General features: G+C 49.2%; 1 protein-coding gene across 37 annotated transcripts in view; it reads right to left on the bottom strand.

Annotated features, from left to right (window-relative positions):
- The window catches only part of TENM4 (teneurin transmembrane protein 4), a 2,704,309-nt gene that overhangs the window by 20,751 nt on the left and 2,664,366 nt on the right, over positions 1 to 19,192 (bottom strand). For 33 of the 37 annotated variants that reach the window (XM_070625735.1, XM_070625734.1, XM_070625736.1 and 30 more), the window contains 2 exons: positions 14,662 to 14,804; positions 6,503 to 11,988 (listed from right to left, as the gene is read on the bottom strand). In XM_070625735.1, coding sequence (XP_070481836.1) covers positions 11,230 to 11,988; positions 14,662 to 14,804 — 902 coding nt within the window. In that variant the 3' untranslated portion in view covers positions 6,503 to 11,229. Of the gene's footprint in view, positions 1 to 6,502; positions 11,989 to 14,661; positions 14,805 to 19,192 lie in introns of those variants that run through there. The other 4 variants (XM_070625767.1, XM_070625764.1, XM_070625765.1 and 1 more) reach the window with 1 other exon arrangement.

Genomic DNA, 19,192 nt, shown 5'->3' with positions numbered 1-19,192 from the left:
AGCTTGTGACAGGTGACCACTAGGTGGCATTATCAATGTGAAGAAATCATTAGCATGTAACCTCATCACTTGCCTTGCGCAATAGATTGGAAGAGCAGATACACATCTATCTGGAGAACAGCAAACCTCTCATCTCAATAAGTTCCAGCCATCTGGCAGGATTTGGGGTGGAAACGGAGGCTGACCCAGGAGAATGTACGTGGTGCAGGAGCACAAAAGCTGGGGGAAGGAGGAAAAGTCAAGTGTATCTGGTTGTGCAGCCCCTGCCCACCAGTCTAGTCCTGATTCCTGAGGCCCCTCCTCTGCTTTGCCCAGGAGACAGGCCAAGCCCGCAGGACGCCTTGGTGCCTTTCCCTCACCACACCCTCTGCCTGCCAAACCCTTCTTGGTTCCCTTAAGACTCAGTCAAGGTATCATCTCCCTTGATCCAGATGGAACTGGCTCATAGCTTCTTTGTGCCCCACTGTCCCCACACCACCTTTTCCAGGTCTTTGCCACTTTCGTGGACTTAGATGTTTACCATCGAGTGAGGATTTTCCGGCTTGGTGTTGGTGGGGGTGGGAAGAGGTCAGGCTGGTTGTAGTCAGTCTCCCCCATGGATGTGTAAGGGCTTTCTCACCCACAGCAACTCTTTGGGGTTCCAGGACCCACCCTCTGCCTCAGGGCCTTGAGAATGTCCTAGAATGCTGTAAGTTTGTCCACACTGGGTAAGCAGTGTGGGGAGGCCTGGCTGTATAACCTGCACAGCCCAGTGCAAAAGGAAAACACAGGCCCCTTTGTTCAAAAACGATTAAGAATTTCAAGATAGTGACAACAGAGCATTAAACCAGAAGCATGGCCCTTCTGACAACAGGGCCCTGTGTGACTGCACAAGTTGCGCACTCGTGAAGCCAGCCTTGGGTTTGGCCTTGAGCAAAGTCTCGGGTGGGTCTTCTGTCTGTTGAACGGTCATCAGGTGACCCACTGGCCTCTTGAAATGTGGTTGGCCATCATCAGACTTTTCAGTGTATGAAGCCTTTCACATCAGCACCTCCTTTACTCCTCAACTTTAAAATGTAAGAGAAATAGCCTAGAATTTGGAGTTAGGCAAACCTGGATTCGAATTCTAATTCCATTACTTAATAACACATATCATGAACATCTCCAGGTCTCACATGCCTTATCTGCAAAATGTGAGTTAGTAACACCTACCATGAACGCTCTGTAGGTTCAAATGAGATTGAATGGAGAAAGCACTGGGTCTGGAGCCCAGACCTATCATGTCTCACTGAGCCGCATTGCTTGTCCCCAGAAGCATCTGATCAGGAGAGAACAGTGGCAGACACTGGGCCTGACGGTTGGGCAGTGCTTGCTCAGTGAGGAGGGTCACTTTGTGAGGCGCCATGGAGCTCCTCCTGAGTGCTCCATGGTCTCTGACAGCATCGACTGAGTCAGGCAAACAATGAGAGACCCAGGGAGATGCTGGAGAAGCTCTTAGATTACAGAATCACCACGGGGGAGATTCATTCATCATTTTATCCAACAAATGCTTGGAATGCTTCCTATTCCAGGTGCCAGGGATACAGTGGTAAGCAAAAGAGGTGGGGTCCTGACCTCTGGCAGCTTAAGGCATGCGATCGTGTCTTGGATGCATCCCTCCCTACCCCACAATTAACCAGCATCTACTAGGTGCCCTTATGAGGCAGGAAATGAGACCACAGCAGGTGCTGTGAGACCCCACCCACCTCCTTGATGGAGATGAATGAAAGCTGAGTGCTTTCATTCCCAACAGCCAACACCTGTGACTCTTTTGTAGGTGGGCTGTCCTCAGGCTGCTGGAGCTCCCTTTGCCGAGTGCACAGAGAGCCAGAAGTGCCTGGGAAATGACATCCCCAGGGGCAGCCCTTAACCAATGATCGACATGTGCAGAGGTGTAAAGACTCTAGCCCTCCCCCCGCCCCCCCCGACTGCAGACAACTCTCAGGTGTGACAGATTTTTTTCCACAACTCCCCCACTGGACTGAGCCAAAGTTACTCTCCTGGGACTTTGCTTGATCTCACATCCTCGACGGCCCTCTTTCCTTTCTTGCCCCTCATCTTCATGTGTCTGCCTGCTTTTCCTAGGACCATTTCCTAAGAACTTATTTCAGACAAATCCTTGTTCAGAATCTACTTATGGAGAACTCCCTGACTCAAGATAGAAAGAGAAGAAAAAAGGAGATAGCGATTTTTTCCATCATGTTACAGAGATGCAATGTGTCAGAGGTAAGTCATTATCATAATTAAAGTACAACTTTGGAAAATAATTCCTTTTATAAATTAGAGTGCATTTGCAATTATCCCTGTAATTCTCCCTATGCTGTAATACTGTGATGACTCTCCCTTACTTGCATTCTGATATGCTTTGGGAGTGGGGAAAAAGTGAGGCATTCCTGCTTGCTGGGCTTTGCACAAAACCTTATCCTTTATTGTACCAAATCTAGATAAACTCATGGCAGTGGGTCCTCCATGTAAACATCAACCATCGCATGTTTTCCATGTGAAAAGAGTTGAGGCATGCCGGATTGGGTGCGTGGGAATTTCTGGCTTTATGCCTGCCTGGACCAGCTTCACAGGAGTAGGGCCTGCAGGCCCAGGCTCCCGCAGGCCCATGTGAACGGCACACCTTCTTCCCACCAGGAATGTCTTCCACTCTCATCTAATCCCTTCCCACTTCTTCAGGAAATTCTCTCAGATTCCTTTCTCTCCCCCGCAGCCCACCCTGAGCTCCCCTTCTTTGGCACTGCAGAAAGGGGTTTTTCTTGGAACCATTTTCTTAGCACTTGGCCCACTTTCTCTCTCCCCTCAAGATAGCTGAAGTCTTCGAGTTTCTAGCAGGAATCACAGACTGATCAGGCAAGGAGCACATGAGGAGCCTCAGCCACAGTCGGAGGTGGGAGCTGGGGCTGGCCCTGCTGTCACAGAATCATGGCTATGACTAGAGGATGAGCTTAAGTCCCCCAGAGCTTGGTTCCTCCCACAACCAAACCTATGTCAGTATAGCGTGGATGCCAGGGCACCTGCCCAGCCCACCTGCCGAGTTTGGAGCCTAGCCCTGCCCACCTGTGGGGACCTAGACACCTCCCCTGAGGGTCTGGACCTACCCTTGGACACTGATGGTGTTCTGCTCTTAATAGCCCTACACACTGTAGCGCCTGGAGCCCCTGATTGCCTTGCATAAAACTGGCAGCTCCTTATTTCCTGGACTGAGCTCAATCTTACGGTGCCTCTTGATTCCAAAGACTCGGCCTCTTGCCGCTTATCTCTGGGCAAAACCTGGAAGATTTCTGCTCTCCTTCACCAGACTTCTGAGTTCTAGCAAGCCTGGACGCTGAGGCTTCGGGAGTAGTGACATAGAGCACATGTTCCTTGGTATCACAATCTATTTTCTGAATCTTTCTAGACTCTCTGACTAGCTGGTGACATTTATAAGCAAAGGATCCTGTTTTACATCCTTAGGTCTTCTACGGCTGTTTGTGGTAGTTTCTTACATATGTGAATGCTCATTAAATATTTGCTGATTAATTGCAGTTCCCTCTCTAGGGCTCCTCATGGGCCTGGCTGTGACATGGACTCATTTGAATCATCCATTCTCTTTCCATCCATCCATCCATCCATCCATTAACCCATCCATCTACCCACTCAGTCATATAATAAATATCTGCATTTGAAATAATGACTATTTCCTCTGTACCCATCTCACAGACTGAAGAAGAGATTTTTATCCTAAGAATTTAGTCCAGGGAGTGTGGAGTGGCCATGTTTTGAAGGTGAAGGAGGGGATGACAAAGTAAAGGCCAAGCTATTCTGGGACTGTGTTGGGTATCACTCCCCAAGGGGCAGGGGTGGGCTTGCAGATGACAGGGCAGGTAGGAAAAGTCTTCTATTCTTCCTAATGGGCTTAGGACTCCACTGCTCTTAAGAACTGGTGTTTGTCCCTGCAAGGTGTGTGTGATTCCACAAATACGCTTTGGATTCTTGAAGGAATAAGAATGTATTTGCAAATCCTACTGCCCCTGAGACCTCGAAAGAGGACTGGCCTGAGGATGGTGGCTGGAGGCCACTGGCGGCTATTTCAGACCAGTGAGTGCACACTGGAGAAAGACATGCTGAATCGCCTGATGGGGCAGGGGTAGGCCCCCTGGTAGGACTGGAGCTTCCCAAGGCGTGGAGAGAGATTTCCAATGTGGGGGTTGGAAAGAGAGGCATCCACAGAGACGCCAGCACGAGGACTGGGAACAAGGTCAGAATGGGATGAGACCAAGTGAAAAGCTGTGTAAGAGGTTTAACTCTTAGACACTTCTCCCCTGGATATGGGAAAAGGCATATTAGTACTCACTTTTAAAGTCTTTTCTCTCCTATGCTGTGGTTTTCTCCATGACTTCCAATGGATCAGGAAAGCTTGAATCACCTGTCCAGCCTTGAGGGTGGGGTTACAGAGGGCAGTGGGGGCAGGGCACACTGGGTAGCAGACCTCCCCTGTCCTCTGTCCCCGCGTCTTCCTATCCCGGGGCCTGTGGCAGCTGCAGATTTGCCAGGAGAGCAGTGGTGGGAGGCTCAATGCTCAGTTCAGGGGAGAGGTGCCCTCTATCCAGAAGGAGACAGAAGACAACCCTGCTCTTTCTCAAATACACCAGAGAGAGTGCACCCCTAAGGCAAAGGGAATGCTGAACTCAGAGTGACCCAAGCTGAGCACCTGCTTTGGGCACTGGGGATACACAGAGAATCCGGCAGACACAACCTTGGTCGGGCTTGAGGAGCTCACACCTAAGAATAATCCAGTCTTGAGCAGTGCCTGGCCCACAGCAGGTGCTCAGGGCATTCCCTTTGAGAGCGGAATGAGCAGTGAGAGGGCTTCAGAGTACATTTCAGCTGGGCTTGGAGAAGCGGTGGGTGCAGAGGCCCACAGGTGGGAAGGTCCATGGGTACACGGAGGGGCGGGGGGGGGGGGGGGTTGTTCCCATGCAGCTGACTGTAGTGTAGTTGGCAAGAGGGAGGAGGACCTGAAACACCTGCTCTGCTGGCTGGAAATGGCCTGTTTCGTTGACCAAGGGCATCTGAAGTGCCACGCTAAGTAGCTTATTCACTACAAAACATAAAGGACAATGTAGTTATCCGTGGTTCTCACAGCATGAAGGGGCATCAACAGCACATGGGAACATGTTAGAAATGCAAACTATGGGGCCCCATCCCAGACCCCTGATTTGGAAATTCTGGGGGTGGGCCCAGCAATCTGTTTTGATAAGCCCTCCAGGTGAATCTGAGGCAGGCCAAAGTTTGAGAACCACTGGTGTAGGGGAAAGAGTACCAGACCTTGGAAGGAAAGAGCAAAGGGTGGGCTAGGGAGGGAGGCGTGAGGCAGAAAACTTACGTGGATGAGGGCCTGTTGTGCTCTGAGCAACATGCGACATGACACATGCTCTCCTTTCAGGTGAGCTGAGCGGTAACCAGGAGGGGTAGGTATCATCATATTCTCATTACAGACAGAAGGCGGAGGCCAGGCGGGCTTAAATAACTTGCCTGTGCTCACACAGTAAGTGCTAGAATCAAATTCTACACCCAATTTGGCCGGACTCCAAAAGCAGGTTTTTTCCTACCCCTGTAGGTGCCTCGGGGCACACAGAAGAGTGGCAGTCTCGGCAGCAGGTGCCTTGGGGCACACAGAAGAGTGATGGTCTGGGCCGCAGAGCCCGGAGAGCCCGGAGAGCCCGTGCTTGCCTAGGTGGAAGGAGCCTGGTGGCGGGCCAGTCCTGAGGCTAATGGGAGAGACATGAGCCCTCTGCTCTTACTCTTGTTCGCAGTTATTTGAATTTTCATAAGGTTTGCCATTCACACCGGGGAGCTGGGCTTAGCAAATGTACTTTCCTAAGTGACCAGCTGTCATCCCTGACTTCTAGAGCTGAGAGGTTAAATGCGAGGTTAAGTGAGAAAAGCAGGGTGAAAAATTACCTGTGTGCTGTGATTACACGACCTTAGATTTTTTTTAAAGATACATTAAGAATACAGAAAAAAAATGCTACAGGAATCTTCTTCCTTTCTTTTGTTCCAAGTTGTTTTATGTAGTTATAATAATTTGTATGATTAATATGCCTTCATTTATTTTTAAAAGTGCAACCAGTGACACGCCCCGTGGTATGCAGTGGACAAGTCTGTGCTCAGTGGCTCTGTCTTCAGGGCAGTGTCAGGCTGACCCACTCCTTGGAATCTGTCCCCAAGGTCAGTGAGGACAGCAGCTGGGACGTGGCCAGGGGGAGCAGCAGGGCATAGCTGATGTCAGAGGTGCTTTGACATGAGGTTAAACCCCAGGGTCTTTGTGGCCTCTAGAAATGCCTCTCCGCAACAGCTGTCACCTGGAGGGCTTAAGAGGGACTTTGGGGCCAAGGACCCGAGTCTTGCGGGTCCCCCTGAGAACAGCATCTAGAGGTGCAAAGTCAGAGGAGGGCTCAGGCAGCCACTACTCTCCAATCAGAGGCCGCCAAACACCTTTAAACACAAAATATTCTTTTATTTGTCAACGAAGGCTACACGGGATCACTTCTGGTTTTGTTTTTATGCCTTTTTTTTTTTTCTAGAAGGTATCTACATCTGCATTTATTTACAGCCTTGTCGGTATTTACACAGTCAAGAATACAGTGTTAGAAACACAAAAGTGTTGAGAAAAAAACTTCTCAAAATTAGTTCCAGACTTCAGGAAAACTAGTTCCACATGGTAAGGCCAGAGTCTCCAGTGTTGGTCGTCCAGAGGCAGCTTGGGAGAGTCCTTTTGCCGAAGCTGCGGGTTCAGAAGTCTTCAAAAACAGGCAGGTTTAGAAAAGTGGGATTCTGGTGTTGGGTGAATCCAGGGCTGCCGGGCACCACCAGACATCTGTGACTCAGCTTCTGCCGGTGTGGCTGAGCCTGCGTGAGGGTTGGCTCTCCGTTGGCAGTTTGCCCTCAGAATCCATCATGTGTTCTTGGGGAGCAAGAGGTTACCCAGTATCATGCCTTTGGCATTCCAGAGGGGGTAAGAAACACAACAGTGGCCCCACCCAGGCCTCCCCCTACTTGGATCTTCCACATTCATGATGAAACCTAAGAGCTGACTGCTCTCTGGGGCGGTCAAGTATACAAGGCTGGTTTCTGAGAATGTAAAGGTTGGAGAGGATAAAGTTTCTATCACCTGAGCAATGAGTCTTTAAAATGAGTTTGCTGTTTTTTGAAGGTTAAATGAAAGGGCCTTGAACTACAGAGTTCTTTCTTTTAGTCATCTCTCCTCCAATAAAATATAGACAAGTGTATAAACCTAGCTGGGAATTATGAGCCTTAAATGGAGGGCTTTTAGTCCTAACAAAGATCCCAAGGGAAAGGAGAGCCTGGGTTCTTCCTGGGACCCTTCAGGAGGTGGCCCCAGCTCAGGACCAGAAGCCACAGCCTGGGTTTGGTGGCTACAGTGAAGAATGGAGAAGAGATTTGACGCTGAGCACCAGGAGATCAAACCCCAAAGCTGGGGACCGTGCTGAGGCCTGGCAAGCTCCTTCCTCCTGGGCACCAAGCTCAGCATCACTGCTCTCACCACGTGGCCACCACAAATACAAGGCTGCAGCTGTGGACCTACATTCTAAGATTTCACATTGAAAGCCTCATCTTTGCATGATGGAGACCCCTTCCATCTATAAAGGCAGTACTTAAAAGTCACAGCTGAAAAGGTCCTTTACTTTTTTTTTAAACAAATATGATTCCTTATGTGTCTATAAAAACACTGTCCAGTTTTACTCACTCGCCTTCCTTGCCTCACCATCACCTTCTGCTCCCAGCCCCACCCTGTCCTGATTATATAAAAGTACACCCTCTGGCCATTCTCATCCTTTGGTCAGTTTCTTAGAGATTGTTTCAAATCCTCCATCCCCAGGTAGAAATCAGGCACTAGTCTGTTCCTTGGGTTAACTCTTGCCCACAATTCTGAGAGACAAGCACCATGGGCCGACAGAGGTGTCCCGTGCTGCGGAGTTTCTTCCCCTTCTTCCTGTCATCATAGCTCTGCTCTCCAACAGTGTCTGTCTGAAGTATGGGTAAAAGTGAAATCTCATCCTATAAAAATAAAGTTGGGGAATCCCTCAAGTCCTGTTTAAGTGATGGCAGAGGGGCTGAGGATGCGGGGCTGATGGCAGCTGTGTAGGGTAGGGAAGAAGACAGGAACTCTTCCAAAATAAACCTTTTTCTAGGGTTAGAAGCTGACATCCTGCAGGATCATGGACCTGGGCCAGTGAGGGAGGGCTGGTCCCTCTAAGGAATGGACATATTTTGGTTGGTTAGTACCCAAAGGCCAGGTGCCATCAAAGATAGGACTTGATGTCTGGAGGCTACTCAGCAGGCACAGGCGACTCTAGCTTATGCCTTCACACTCACTCTTGCTGTGAGATTGGGACTGCTGGTCTGAGCAGGAAGACAAACTGAGAGGGGAGGCACTGAGTCATCTGCCAGCGCGAATGGAAACCAACTCCAAAGGGCCAAGGCCAGAAGCACCATCTCCAATAGCAACAGCACCAACGTGAAACTGAGGTGCAGAATGCTGCTTACTCCACACCTGAGATCCTTTCTCTAAAGCTCTGGGGTGCTTCAACTTTTACCTGCACCGAAGCTGGGCCTCCTTGGTGGTATGTAGGCCAGGAAAAATATAACATCATTTGATTAGAGAAAAGGAATGCTCAACAATTCTCTGTGTTTTTTATCTTTAAAAGTCCACACTATTACTTTGGTGGGGGAGTGGTGGAGTGTCAGAGGGTGGGGAAGGTGCAGGGAGATGATTCTCTTGGCCTTGATGCTGTCTCTGACCTCCACATAGATGTCCCCAGCAGATCTTGACTCATGTCAGGCAGCCGGGATGGAAGTGACCAACTAGGCCAATGGGCAGGAGAGCTTTGCCCAAAGGGCCCTTACATCAAGAGTAAATTTTGAGAGGCATGTCTATTTTGGATTAAAAACTTCTATTCTTCAGGCCAAACTGTTTTCCATCTCATCTAAGAACGATCCTGCGGATGGGAGCCCACCCCAGCTCCCGCCATGCACAGTGGGCCCAAGGAGCACTGCATCTGACTCATCGGAGCTCTGGACCCAGAGGCACTGGGACCAGTGGACAGATGGGCCATGGAGCATTGTCGTAGCAGCGAGACTTTTTTTGGAAACAAGAAGAGCACTTAGCGAAACACATCCTCTAATCCCAGTGGGATGACGTAAGGCGAAACCTCCTCTCCCGAGAAGCTCCGGAGGCCTCCCTCTGCCAGGCAGAACCCAGACTACACACTGCTCCAATTCTCATGCAGTAAGAGACCTTCTTGGTTTCATTAACTCATGTAATATTCTGAAGACTCCATGAGTAAGGCTATAAAGGTGCCATGAGCTTATCAGTCCAACAAGGTTTCCATGGGGAATAGCTCAGACTCAGAATTCATTTTCCACAGTTAATGTAAATGTAACCCATAAAAGTCCCATTTTCTAAGAAGCCCAGCTCAAAAGGAAGCATTTGGCTTCCCCTCCTGGTCCCCCAGAGCCTCCTGTGAGTGGTAATGATGATGGTAATTAGGCAGATGAACCAAGAGCAAGGAGCTCCAGGCTCTTGCTGCTCCTCTTCCCCCTCCTCAGTGCTCCCACTGGCCTGTGGCTGCTGCCTTTCCCTGGGAATGACCTCCAGGTGTGGGGTGTACCCACTCCTGAGAGGGCTTACACCTCTTCCCAATGACCTCAGGCATAGGTCTTCACAGGGACGATGGTAGCCTGGCCTCCTAGATCCATGGGTACCAGCCTCAGGAACTGTCCCCAATCCTGATGGGGTTGAATGACACTGCCAGGCCACAACAAATTAGCTCTTTCCTCCTTTCCCCTTAATTTTTCTTTAAAAGCCTGGTTGGGCTCCTCTAGAGGGGAAGCTGTTTTAGAAGAACTCCACAGAAGAAATTTCCTGAAAGCCCTTCCTGCTGCACCCCAGCTCTGCAATTAGCCCATATATGGGAGGCAGAGGAACTTTCAGGAGCTGGTTAGAAGGATGCTTGGCTCATGTCTTCCTCTCTTTGGCTGACTTTTTCTTAAGCATCTTTCTAGAATCAAAGACCACCAAGCACCTCTCTCCATACTCCTATTTCTCAGTGGTGGCAGCTGAGCAGTGGAGAGAAGATACCCAAAGTTATGGAGAGAGCGATTCACCTAGGAAGGCAGGCTGGTACCCTTGCCACCACTGCCATCCTTCTGCCATGGGTGGTCTTCCCCTCCCTGGACATGGTGCCCACAGTGAGGGCTTGCTGTGCAGTGCTGGTTCTCACATCTGACTTTGGGGGAGAGGAGGAGATGAATAAGAAACATTACGAGAGGACCAACCAACCACAGACATCCTGGGTGGCTCTGCCTCTTGGGGAGGATGGGGCTCTCAGCCCCAGGATGTTATATCACTAGTCTGGGGGAAAGGACCTGGGAGACACTTTCTCCATCCCAGCATGGAGGTGGCACCGACGACTACACAGGATTCGCAAAAGGGGTAGGGGGTTTCATTTAGCATCAAAATATAAAGCTTGGACAGGAGTTTGGGGCAGCTTGAAAAAGGTGCTGAATGACATCATGAAATTCCCCAGAGCAAGATGAAGTCATCTGTGGTCCTCCAGAGGCACGGAACACAGTGAGTAAAAAGCCACCGCTCATCTGTGGGAGCTTAGCTAAAGATCCTCAGGTCCTGCAGACCCTCCTTCCAGGACCCCCTTGAAAGTTTGGTACTGACCCGTTACTCTGCACCCCTCACTCCTGCCCGACCCCCATGGAAGAAAAGGTTGCACATGAGACAAGTCAGCACAGACACTCATGTCTCACATCACACTGGGTACCTAAGGACAGACAAGGACACACCCCAGGAGATGCGTCTCAGAGAGGAGAAGTGTACCCCAAACAACAAGGAAAATTCCGCAAGGAAAAAGGGAACAAAAGACAATAAAGTTTTCCATGTGATCACACTACAGAAAAAAAATACCTTCTGTTCTTCGCAAAAAAATGTGTGAAGGCCAAATTTGTGTTTTTCTTTTCTTAAAAAAAAGGATGTTGCATAAATTACAATGCAACCAGTATCTTTTTTTGTTTGTTTTCTGCACTTGTTAAAAAAAAGACTTTTTTTTTTTTTAAGTACAACACAGTCAGGTATGCGGCCACAAAAGAGTAGCTGTCTTTGGCAAGAAGTCCAGGCCATGGTCCTCTCTGTCACCTTCGGCCCATCTCGCTCTGTCTCATGAAGTGGATGTTGTTGGCGCTGTCTGACAGTTCTGGGTACTGTTCCACGGAGATCACGAAGAAGCCATCGTAGCCTTGAACCCGCCCTGTGTTCAGTGCCTGTTGCTTCTCCCCCTCTGTCCAGGCCCGCAGGCCTTCCTCCCCTTCCCGCAGTCGCTGCTGCTCGCGGGCCCACGCCTGGCGCACGGCTCTCTGCCGGGCCAGCTCCAGCACCCGCGCCTTCTCCTCGTCCAACGTCGTCCCATAGCGGGTGTTCAAACACAGTGCCCCGTACTGGAGCTGGATGTCTGTGTAGCGTCTAGTCCTGCCATTGAGCATCGTGTTGATCTGGGACACGGTGACATTGACCCCATTCTCTAGGGTTCGCCGCCCCCCACTGAGGCCTAGGATGGCCAGGTCGCCTTCTGAAGGTCCTGGTTTCACAAAGTAGTGGGTGTCCACCCCATCAATGGTGAAATGCAGGTTCTCTAGGTAGTGGGCGTTGTTCAAGATGGCAGCAACCCTCCGCCCATCCTCATTGGCCACACTGATGATGTCTGTGGTCACTCGGCCATCCTTCAAGGCAAACTTGACCCCCTTGCCAAAGACGGAGCCACTGGATGCAAACTTCTTCGTCTCTGGGGCCTGCTGGCAGCTGGTGATTGTGGAGCCGTAGAGCTGGTCAAAACGTTCTAGGGTGACGAAGGCCTTGAGCTGCTTCTGCACTTCACACTGTACCCCAAGGATAGACTGATAGGGGGACGAGGGAGAGAGAAGAGAAACAGAGAGGAAGTGAGGAAAAGGGGGAAAACCCCCAAGAGCCTGGAGAATCGGCTTATATAATTAAGTCAAATCTACACCCATTTATTCACCTGGAGCATCTAGCTCTACTGTTGATCACTAGAACACTCACCCATCCTTCCATTCAGAAACAGGTCAGGGAGCATCTGCTCTGTGCCAAGTCCTTTTCTAGGCACTGGTCATACTATAATGAATCAGACATCATCCCTGCCCTTGAAGAACTCATCATTTAGTGGGAAAGACAGATGTGACAATAAATAATGACAATCAAATGTGGTAACTGGGTCTGAGAGAAGTAACTAACAGCTGTAGCTAACATTTCTTGGTCTTTGAGCTAAATAATTCACATTCATTATCTCATTTGATCTGCACAATAACTTGATGTAGCAGGTACTGCTATTATTCTTATTTCACATCTAAGGAAGCTAAGACTCAAAGAGGTTGTAACTGGCCTACAGTCATATGACTAGTGAGTATATAAGCCAACATTTGAACCCCGATCTTTCTGATTCTAGAGCTCAGTTTCAAGGGCTGCTGGAGTAGGAGGAGCAAACAAGGTCAGGATATCTCAGCCTGAAGATGGAGGAATGAGGTGGAGAAGGTGGGTTCAAGGACAGGCTCATGCTTGAGTTGGGATTTGAAGGATGAGGGGGAAATGTTAGATGGAGGAATGGCGAGAAATGCATTCTTGGCAAGAAGGCTTAGCAAGATGAAAAGTAGTGATTTGTATAACCCCTCTCACCCTGCCTTATAGCTCTTTGCCATGTTTATAAATGATTTCCAAGGAGGGCCTCTGCCCCTACAGTACTTCCTGAGGGCTCCTCAGATGCCCCTGCTCCTGGCTGCTCTGGGGACAGGGTGGGCCTTGTCTCCGTGGCATACCATCTACCTGTCCCTCCCATGGCTCCGGGAGCTCAGCGAAGCCACGTTCAGGTGGCCTCCAGCAGCTTATCAGCAACTCAGGGAGATAGCTTTAGAAACAGGCCCATCGGCTTCTCACTGAAATTAAGTCCTCTTTATAATTAATAGAACCCTGTCTGTGAACAATTATTTCCTGGAGTTTCACGAAAGCTGGAGTGCTCAACAACAAAGATCTCCAATGCTTGCCAAGGGCAGAAATCAATAATTCATTGACAGGCGAGGTCGGCAAACAGGCCGTCAGAGACTGGGGCTCTGCAGAGTGGAGAAGGGAACCTGGTGGTGGGGGAAGGGCTGAGCTGCTGGAATCAGCCCTGGGAGCAGCCAGTGCTGAGGGCATCTGCGCAGGCCTGGAGGGGCAGTGAGGACTGGAGAGGGACAGAGGGACAGGGCTGGGGCAGTGGAGAGCAGCAGAAAGAGGACAGGCTTTGTGGCCAGACAGACTTGGTGTTCTCATGGCCTTCTGCCACTTTCCAGCTGAGTGACCTTGGGCAAGTTTCTTTCTGAACCCTGGTCTCCTCATCTGTAAAGTGGGGGAAAATGCCTGACTCACAGGATTGTTTAGTTCTTTCAACCATTTGTTCGTTCAGCAAAGGTTTACCATGCACCTACTATGTGCTAGGTGGTATGCTGGGTAACAAATAAGACCCAGGACTTGCCTCTTGGGGCTCACAGTCTAGTGGGGATACAGGAAAGAAAACAGGAATGGAAATACAGTGTGGTGCATGCTTTGAACGAGAGAAATACAGGGAGGTCCCAGAGCAGAGAGGCACAGAATGACATTCTCCAGAGTCTAGGGGAGGAGATGGCTAAGCTGAGGCCGAATCAGGTTGGAGTAACAGACATGGATGTGTCAGTTTTCAACAGCCAGCAGCATGCCATCTGCAACCCCGCTCCCTTCTCAGTCTGTTGTCCTCCGGGGGACTGGGATCCCCTTGGAGGCCTGATCTCTCCCTGATTGTGGCTGCATTCACTGTGTGCAGCATGGGGCCTGGAAGAGCCCGCTCCTAGTACACACATTATAAAAGGCGGGGCGGGGTGGGGTGGGGCAAGTAGAGGCGTGGGAAGAAATGAGCAAATGGATGCCTGAAGTGAAGGGGAGCGATAAAATTGTTTTTAAGACCCTTTATGGCTATATAATTCGATGAGTCTTTGAAATTGGGTCATCCAAGAAAGACATGAGAAAGTACCATTTGTTGGAGCACCCACAGACAGATCTGGGTATGAATCTTGGCTCTACGCCTTCCCCACTGTGTGGCACTGGAAAGCCTCCGGGACTAATCTGTAAAATGTGAACTGTGATGCCAGGGGATATTTGTGAGTTAATTACATAGGATGCTGCACTCAAGGCCAGCTGCATTGAGGTGCTCAGAAAATGTCACATTTGTATTTGGAACACACCTTCCCTCCTTGCACTTTTGCTCTGGGTAAAGACAAAGGCTCACTGTTTTTTGTGGAACTCCAAACTCTGTAACATACAAAACTTGTTAAGATCGCCTGTGAGGGTCTGTGTGCTGTTACAGCTGGGTCCACAGTGGCTTGCCAGCGGTAGGGTTACTAAGCATTTGCTCAACAGTTTCTGGCAGGCACTGTGGACACCCATTGGTTTTCATCATCGGCCCGAGATTTCCTGAAAAGCTGGTGGGACCCACTCCTGTAATGTCCGAATGGTCTGAGGCGTGGGCAGCCATGTGTGGGAATTACCTTGCTGTTGTCCCACTCCTGAGTTTTCATCTGTGTATGGACGAGCTCGTAGGATGGTTCCATGGCATCCATGTCTGGCTTGGGATAGCCAGGAATCACATTGTGCAGCTGGAATCCAAAGGTGAGGAGCCAGCTGTTGACATCTGGGTGGAAGAGAAGCAGAAATATCCCCATGGAGTAAGTGGACCGCAGACGTGACATATCCCAATGAAGCAGCCTAGAGTTAGGAGCAGGTGGGGGCGAGGATGTGGAGCAGAAAACTGTTTCATGGTATTAAAGCCAAACATTCTCTTGGGACCTAGCGTCCCCCTAGGTATTTATCTAAGAGGCATGCAACTTAAGTAGAACCCACGTTTCCAGACTCCCCTTTCTACTGTCACTCCATCCCCTGAAGCTTCAGCCTCATACCTGGGGGAGCTGTTGATGGACGAAGACTCCTCCACATCCACCCCCAACACCAGTAGCAAACTCTTGCGAGGACAACCACCCACAAAGGAAAGATTTTAATGAATGACTTTCAAAGAGAAATTCACTTACAGAAACTCTCCCTCCTCTCCCAATCCTCTTTGCAGAGATTAGAGCCTCAGGGCCAAAGTGCCAAAGGGCACGGGGATGGCCTCTAGCAAAGATCAAAGAGTTTTTTCCCCCTGATCTTGCCTTTTATTTACTCTGACAGCCCAAGGAAGTCACTTAATCTCCCTGTGCCTTCATTTTCCAGTTTCATGTTGGGCTTGAGGATCTAGCCCCATAGGCATGGGATTTACTGATTCTATAACATTCCTTGGGGGTTACTAATTATAAAATATTAGGTATACGGACAGGTAGGATTCTGCCATGAGCATGTGACTCATTGAAGAACAGAATCAGGAAGTTAAGACAGAAGGAAAAGAAAGAGGGTGGAGGGTACACCATCAGTTACTTGGTCCACTGTTGCCGAGTGTGGTTTATGTGCTCAGTACTGTGTCCCACAGACCCTCACCTTGCACACTCAGGACGCTGAAGGGGAGATGAGGCATGGGCATGGATGACTTTGACACAAGAACAAAGATGAGAGGAGGGCAGAAGTCTTTCAGTTGGATAGGCTGACAAGTCTTCGTGAAGAAGGTGCCATTTAAGCCAGACACTGAAAGCTGTGTAAATTTTGCCAGGCTTCGGTAGAGATGAAGGGGGCACTTCAGGCAAAGACCACTGTACAAGGGCAAAGCCTGGAGAGGAGAAGTGAGTGCAGGGAGTGTTCACGTAACCAGACAGCAGTTCAGCAAGGCGGAGAGAGAACCAGAAAGGAAAACTGTGGCTGGAGCAGGAAGAGCCTGGGATAGGTAGGAGGTGATGTGGGGCCTACAAGAGAGAGACAGACAGCCTGTGTCCAGGCGTGGCTCAGCCCTCCTTGGGAAGAGGCAGCTGTGGATGCCAAAGCAGTTGTTGACCAGAGACTCAGGATCCAAAGTTTGGGGAAGGCAGGATTTGGAGTTGAGCCTCAGAGCCAGCAACTCGGGGCTATGGGCCTGCTTTTGGCTTCTTCCAAAGGTGACAGATACCTGGTCAGGGAGGTCTTGTTTAGGGTCCAAGCAGTGGCAGAACTGCCTTCCCCTCCCACCCATTGAGTTCATCCCAGTGATGGGAGTGTCCTTTGGGGCTCAAGAACTATGTCTCTGTCACCACCACATCCCATGTTGCCTTCCCATTCAAGAACCCCATATTTGTCTTTGTTTCTTCATTTTTTGGATGATCCAGAGCCCCTCTCTTGGATGTGAAAGCTGCAGGTGCTGAGATGGAGGGGCGGTAGAAAGGGAAGCCAGGAAGTCCAGGTTCTACTTCTAGAAAGATTATATAAGGGAAGGGGCACGGTGAGGCAGGAAAAACCCAGGTCCTGACTCTGCCTCCCCAACTTGCAAACTCATGGTAGAAATGGTTTTCACCCAGTCATGGAGAATACTAAAGGTGTTACCATTTGGGGGCAGCCATCATGTAGCAGGATCTGTTCCCAGTTGTTTACATAAATGATTGGATTTAATGTATTTTAAAGCATTGAGCTGGGTTCCTGGCTCGTAGAAGGTTTTCTGTGTTTCCTCAAACCCATGCCTCCACGTCCCTGGACCTCCGTTTCCTCTTTTGTAAAATGAGGCACTTGGACCAGCTTTTCTCTAAAGTCCCTTTCCTCACTGAGTTTCTAAGAATCTCCGATTCTATGAATCTAGGCAGATGGTTCTTTGGGAAATTAAAACAAACAGAACAGGGGGGAACATAGCCTACAAAGCCATTTTGCCTGAAGCTGAGAACTTGCATCTGAATCTGCAGTTGCAAAGGAAAGCTTCTATCAGGAATACTGCAAATTCCCAGGAAACTAGAAGGCTGCTAAGAGGGCTGGGACTTAATTATAAGTGATGGAAGGTGGGAAACTTTCATTATGCCTTTAGGAAAAATGCAGAAAATTGATTTATTCGTTGGTTTCTCTATAGTGCTTTTCTGAAGGGTTGGGAATTTTATTCTTCCTTCTTATGACATCAGAGGTAGACATTTCCCTCAGGTTCAAAGCTCCCCTTTACCTGTGTGTCTCAGACTTCAGTGGGGCCGTCTGGGATGGTGATGCAGCATAATAACCCCTTTCACGTGCACACAGCTTTGCACTTTACAAAGTGAATTTTGAATCCAAGAATGAGGATTTTGGAGTCAAAACAGAATTCTAACTCAGCCTTGCCACTTCCTAGTTCTCTCTAATCCTCAGTTTCCTCCTCTGGAAATGGGTCAGTGGTCCCCATCTCACAGCCTCCCAGTGAGGTTTAAATGCAAGAGTGTATCTGACCTATCTGTGGTGGACATTTTTTGGTTGCCTTCCTAGCATCCATTCTGCCTTCTCACTCTTCCTTTTTGGGGTATCCATTTTAGAAGCTGACTCCACCTAAGGGTTCAGCAATGGACCATGTGACCTAGGCTAAGCCAATCAGTGCATTCTATCTCCCCAGCCCCAGTGATTGGTTCAGGGGCTGTCATGAGACCTAAGCCTATCTAATTAGAGTATATCTCAAGAGTCCTGAAATTTCTGGAAAAAAGATACTCTTTTTATTGTTGTTGCTGGATGTGAATGAGGTTGCATGTAGCCCAGTGGAAGCTAAAAGGTAAGGTTTAGTGAGAAGTGAGTAGCATCTTGGTTTTTAGCAGTAAAATTTTTTTTTGCACCATTTTTTTTTTTCAGCTACAGTAACCTGCCAACGCATCTCACAGGAAACTCACTGGAGGGGAGGCAGGTGGCATGCTTAATGCAGGCAGATGTAATGGAAATGTCCTCTCAATCTGTTAAGCTTATCTGGGGCTGGCAGCAAGTTGAGCATGGTGAATGCTGTGAAACCTAGCTGGAATATTCCTATGCATCCACAGGCCCCAGGTGTGTTTGCGTCACACCTGCCCATCACTGTGTTCTCCCTTCTTCCCCACTCTTGGGTCTCCTGCTCTCAACACGACCACCTGGAATTGTTCCCCGAAAGAGGAATCCTCCAACTGCTGTCTACAGAAACAAGGTCCAGACTGGACTACCAAGTTTAGGGGCCAGGAAGCCACGTCCCTAAGGGGCACTCGAGTGAGCTGCACATGTTGCTGTCTCTCCTTTTACATGTGCAGTCCCCTCTCCCTGGACTGCCTTTCTCTCCATCACCTGATGAATGTCCACTCATAAGCAGGCCTCAAATATCAGCTGCTCCCTGGGCAGAGCCAGTCATGCCTCCTGTATTTCAATGGCCATCAGTACAAATCTCCATCATGGGCCCTCACACTGGATAACAGTTGTCTGTCTCCCCTCTTGCAGTGTGAATTCCTGGAGGGCGGGGACCATCTTTTTATCCTCAGTCCTAAAACCATGGCTGCACAGGAGAGGCCCTTGTTGAATGAATGAAACTGCCTTAAAATAGGCGGCAGGAGGATTGTGTCACAGGACAAAAGATGAGGAGACCACCAGGTGTGCGAGGGTGGGATATGTCCAGTTTTTGCCCACCACAAACTCTGTTCTGTAAAAAGCGCTGGCTTTATCCAGACCTGAATCCCCACAGCTGCTCCAACTCTTGAGGTCTTCTGTGGCTAGCTTGGGAGTGGCTGCTTGCTGGGAGGACTGTGGCTGCTGGAGACATTTCTGGCATGTGTGACCTATAGGAGACTTTATGCTCAAGTTGGTTTTAGAATAGTAGAAAGCAGAGCCCACCTTTTAAATCAAAGGGTAGAGGAAAGGCAACCAACGTGAGCCACCACGTGCTACGCAGGTTATAAAATGTCTCTCATTTCCCCCTGCAACCATGCTACCAGGTAAGTATTTTTTTTTTCTATTTGTCCAACTGTTCTTTGCTCTTTTTTTCTCACCCTCTTTGGACTGAATATCTTTCAGTCTTCATTTTATCTCCACTATTGACTAATTAGCTATGCCTTTATTTTATTTTTCAGTGGTTGCTCTATGATTTACAGTATGAATATTAATGTGCCAGAGACAGGGTAGGTATTCCGACTTCAATTTACAGATCAGGAAACTGGAATTCAGGGGAGTTAAGTA

The sequence above is a fragment of the Equus przewalskii genome, chromosome 6 (assembly GCF_037783145.1).
Source record: "Equus przewalskii isolate Varuska chromosome 6, EquPr2, whole genome shotgun sequence".
Classification (NCBI taxonomy): domain Eukaryota; kingdom Metazoa; phylum Chordata; class Mammalia; order Perissodactyla; family Equidae; genus Equus; species Equus przewalskii.
This window is presented reverse-complemented; position numbering and strand designations above follow the sequence as displayed.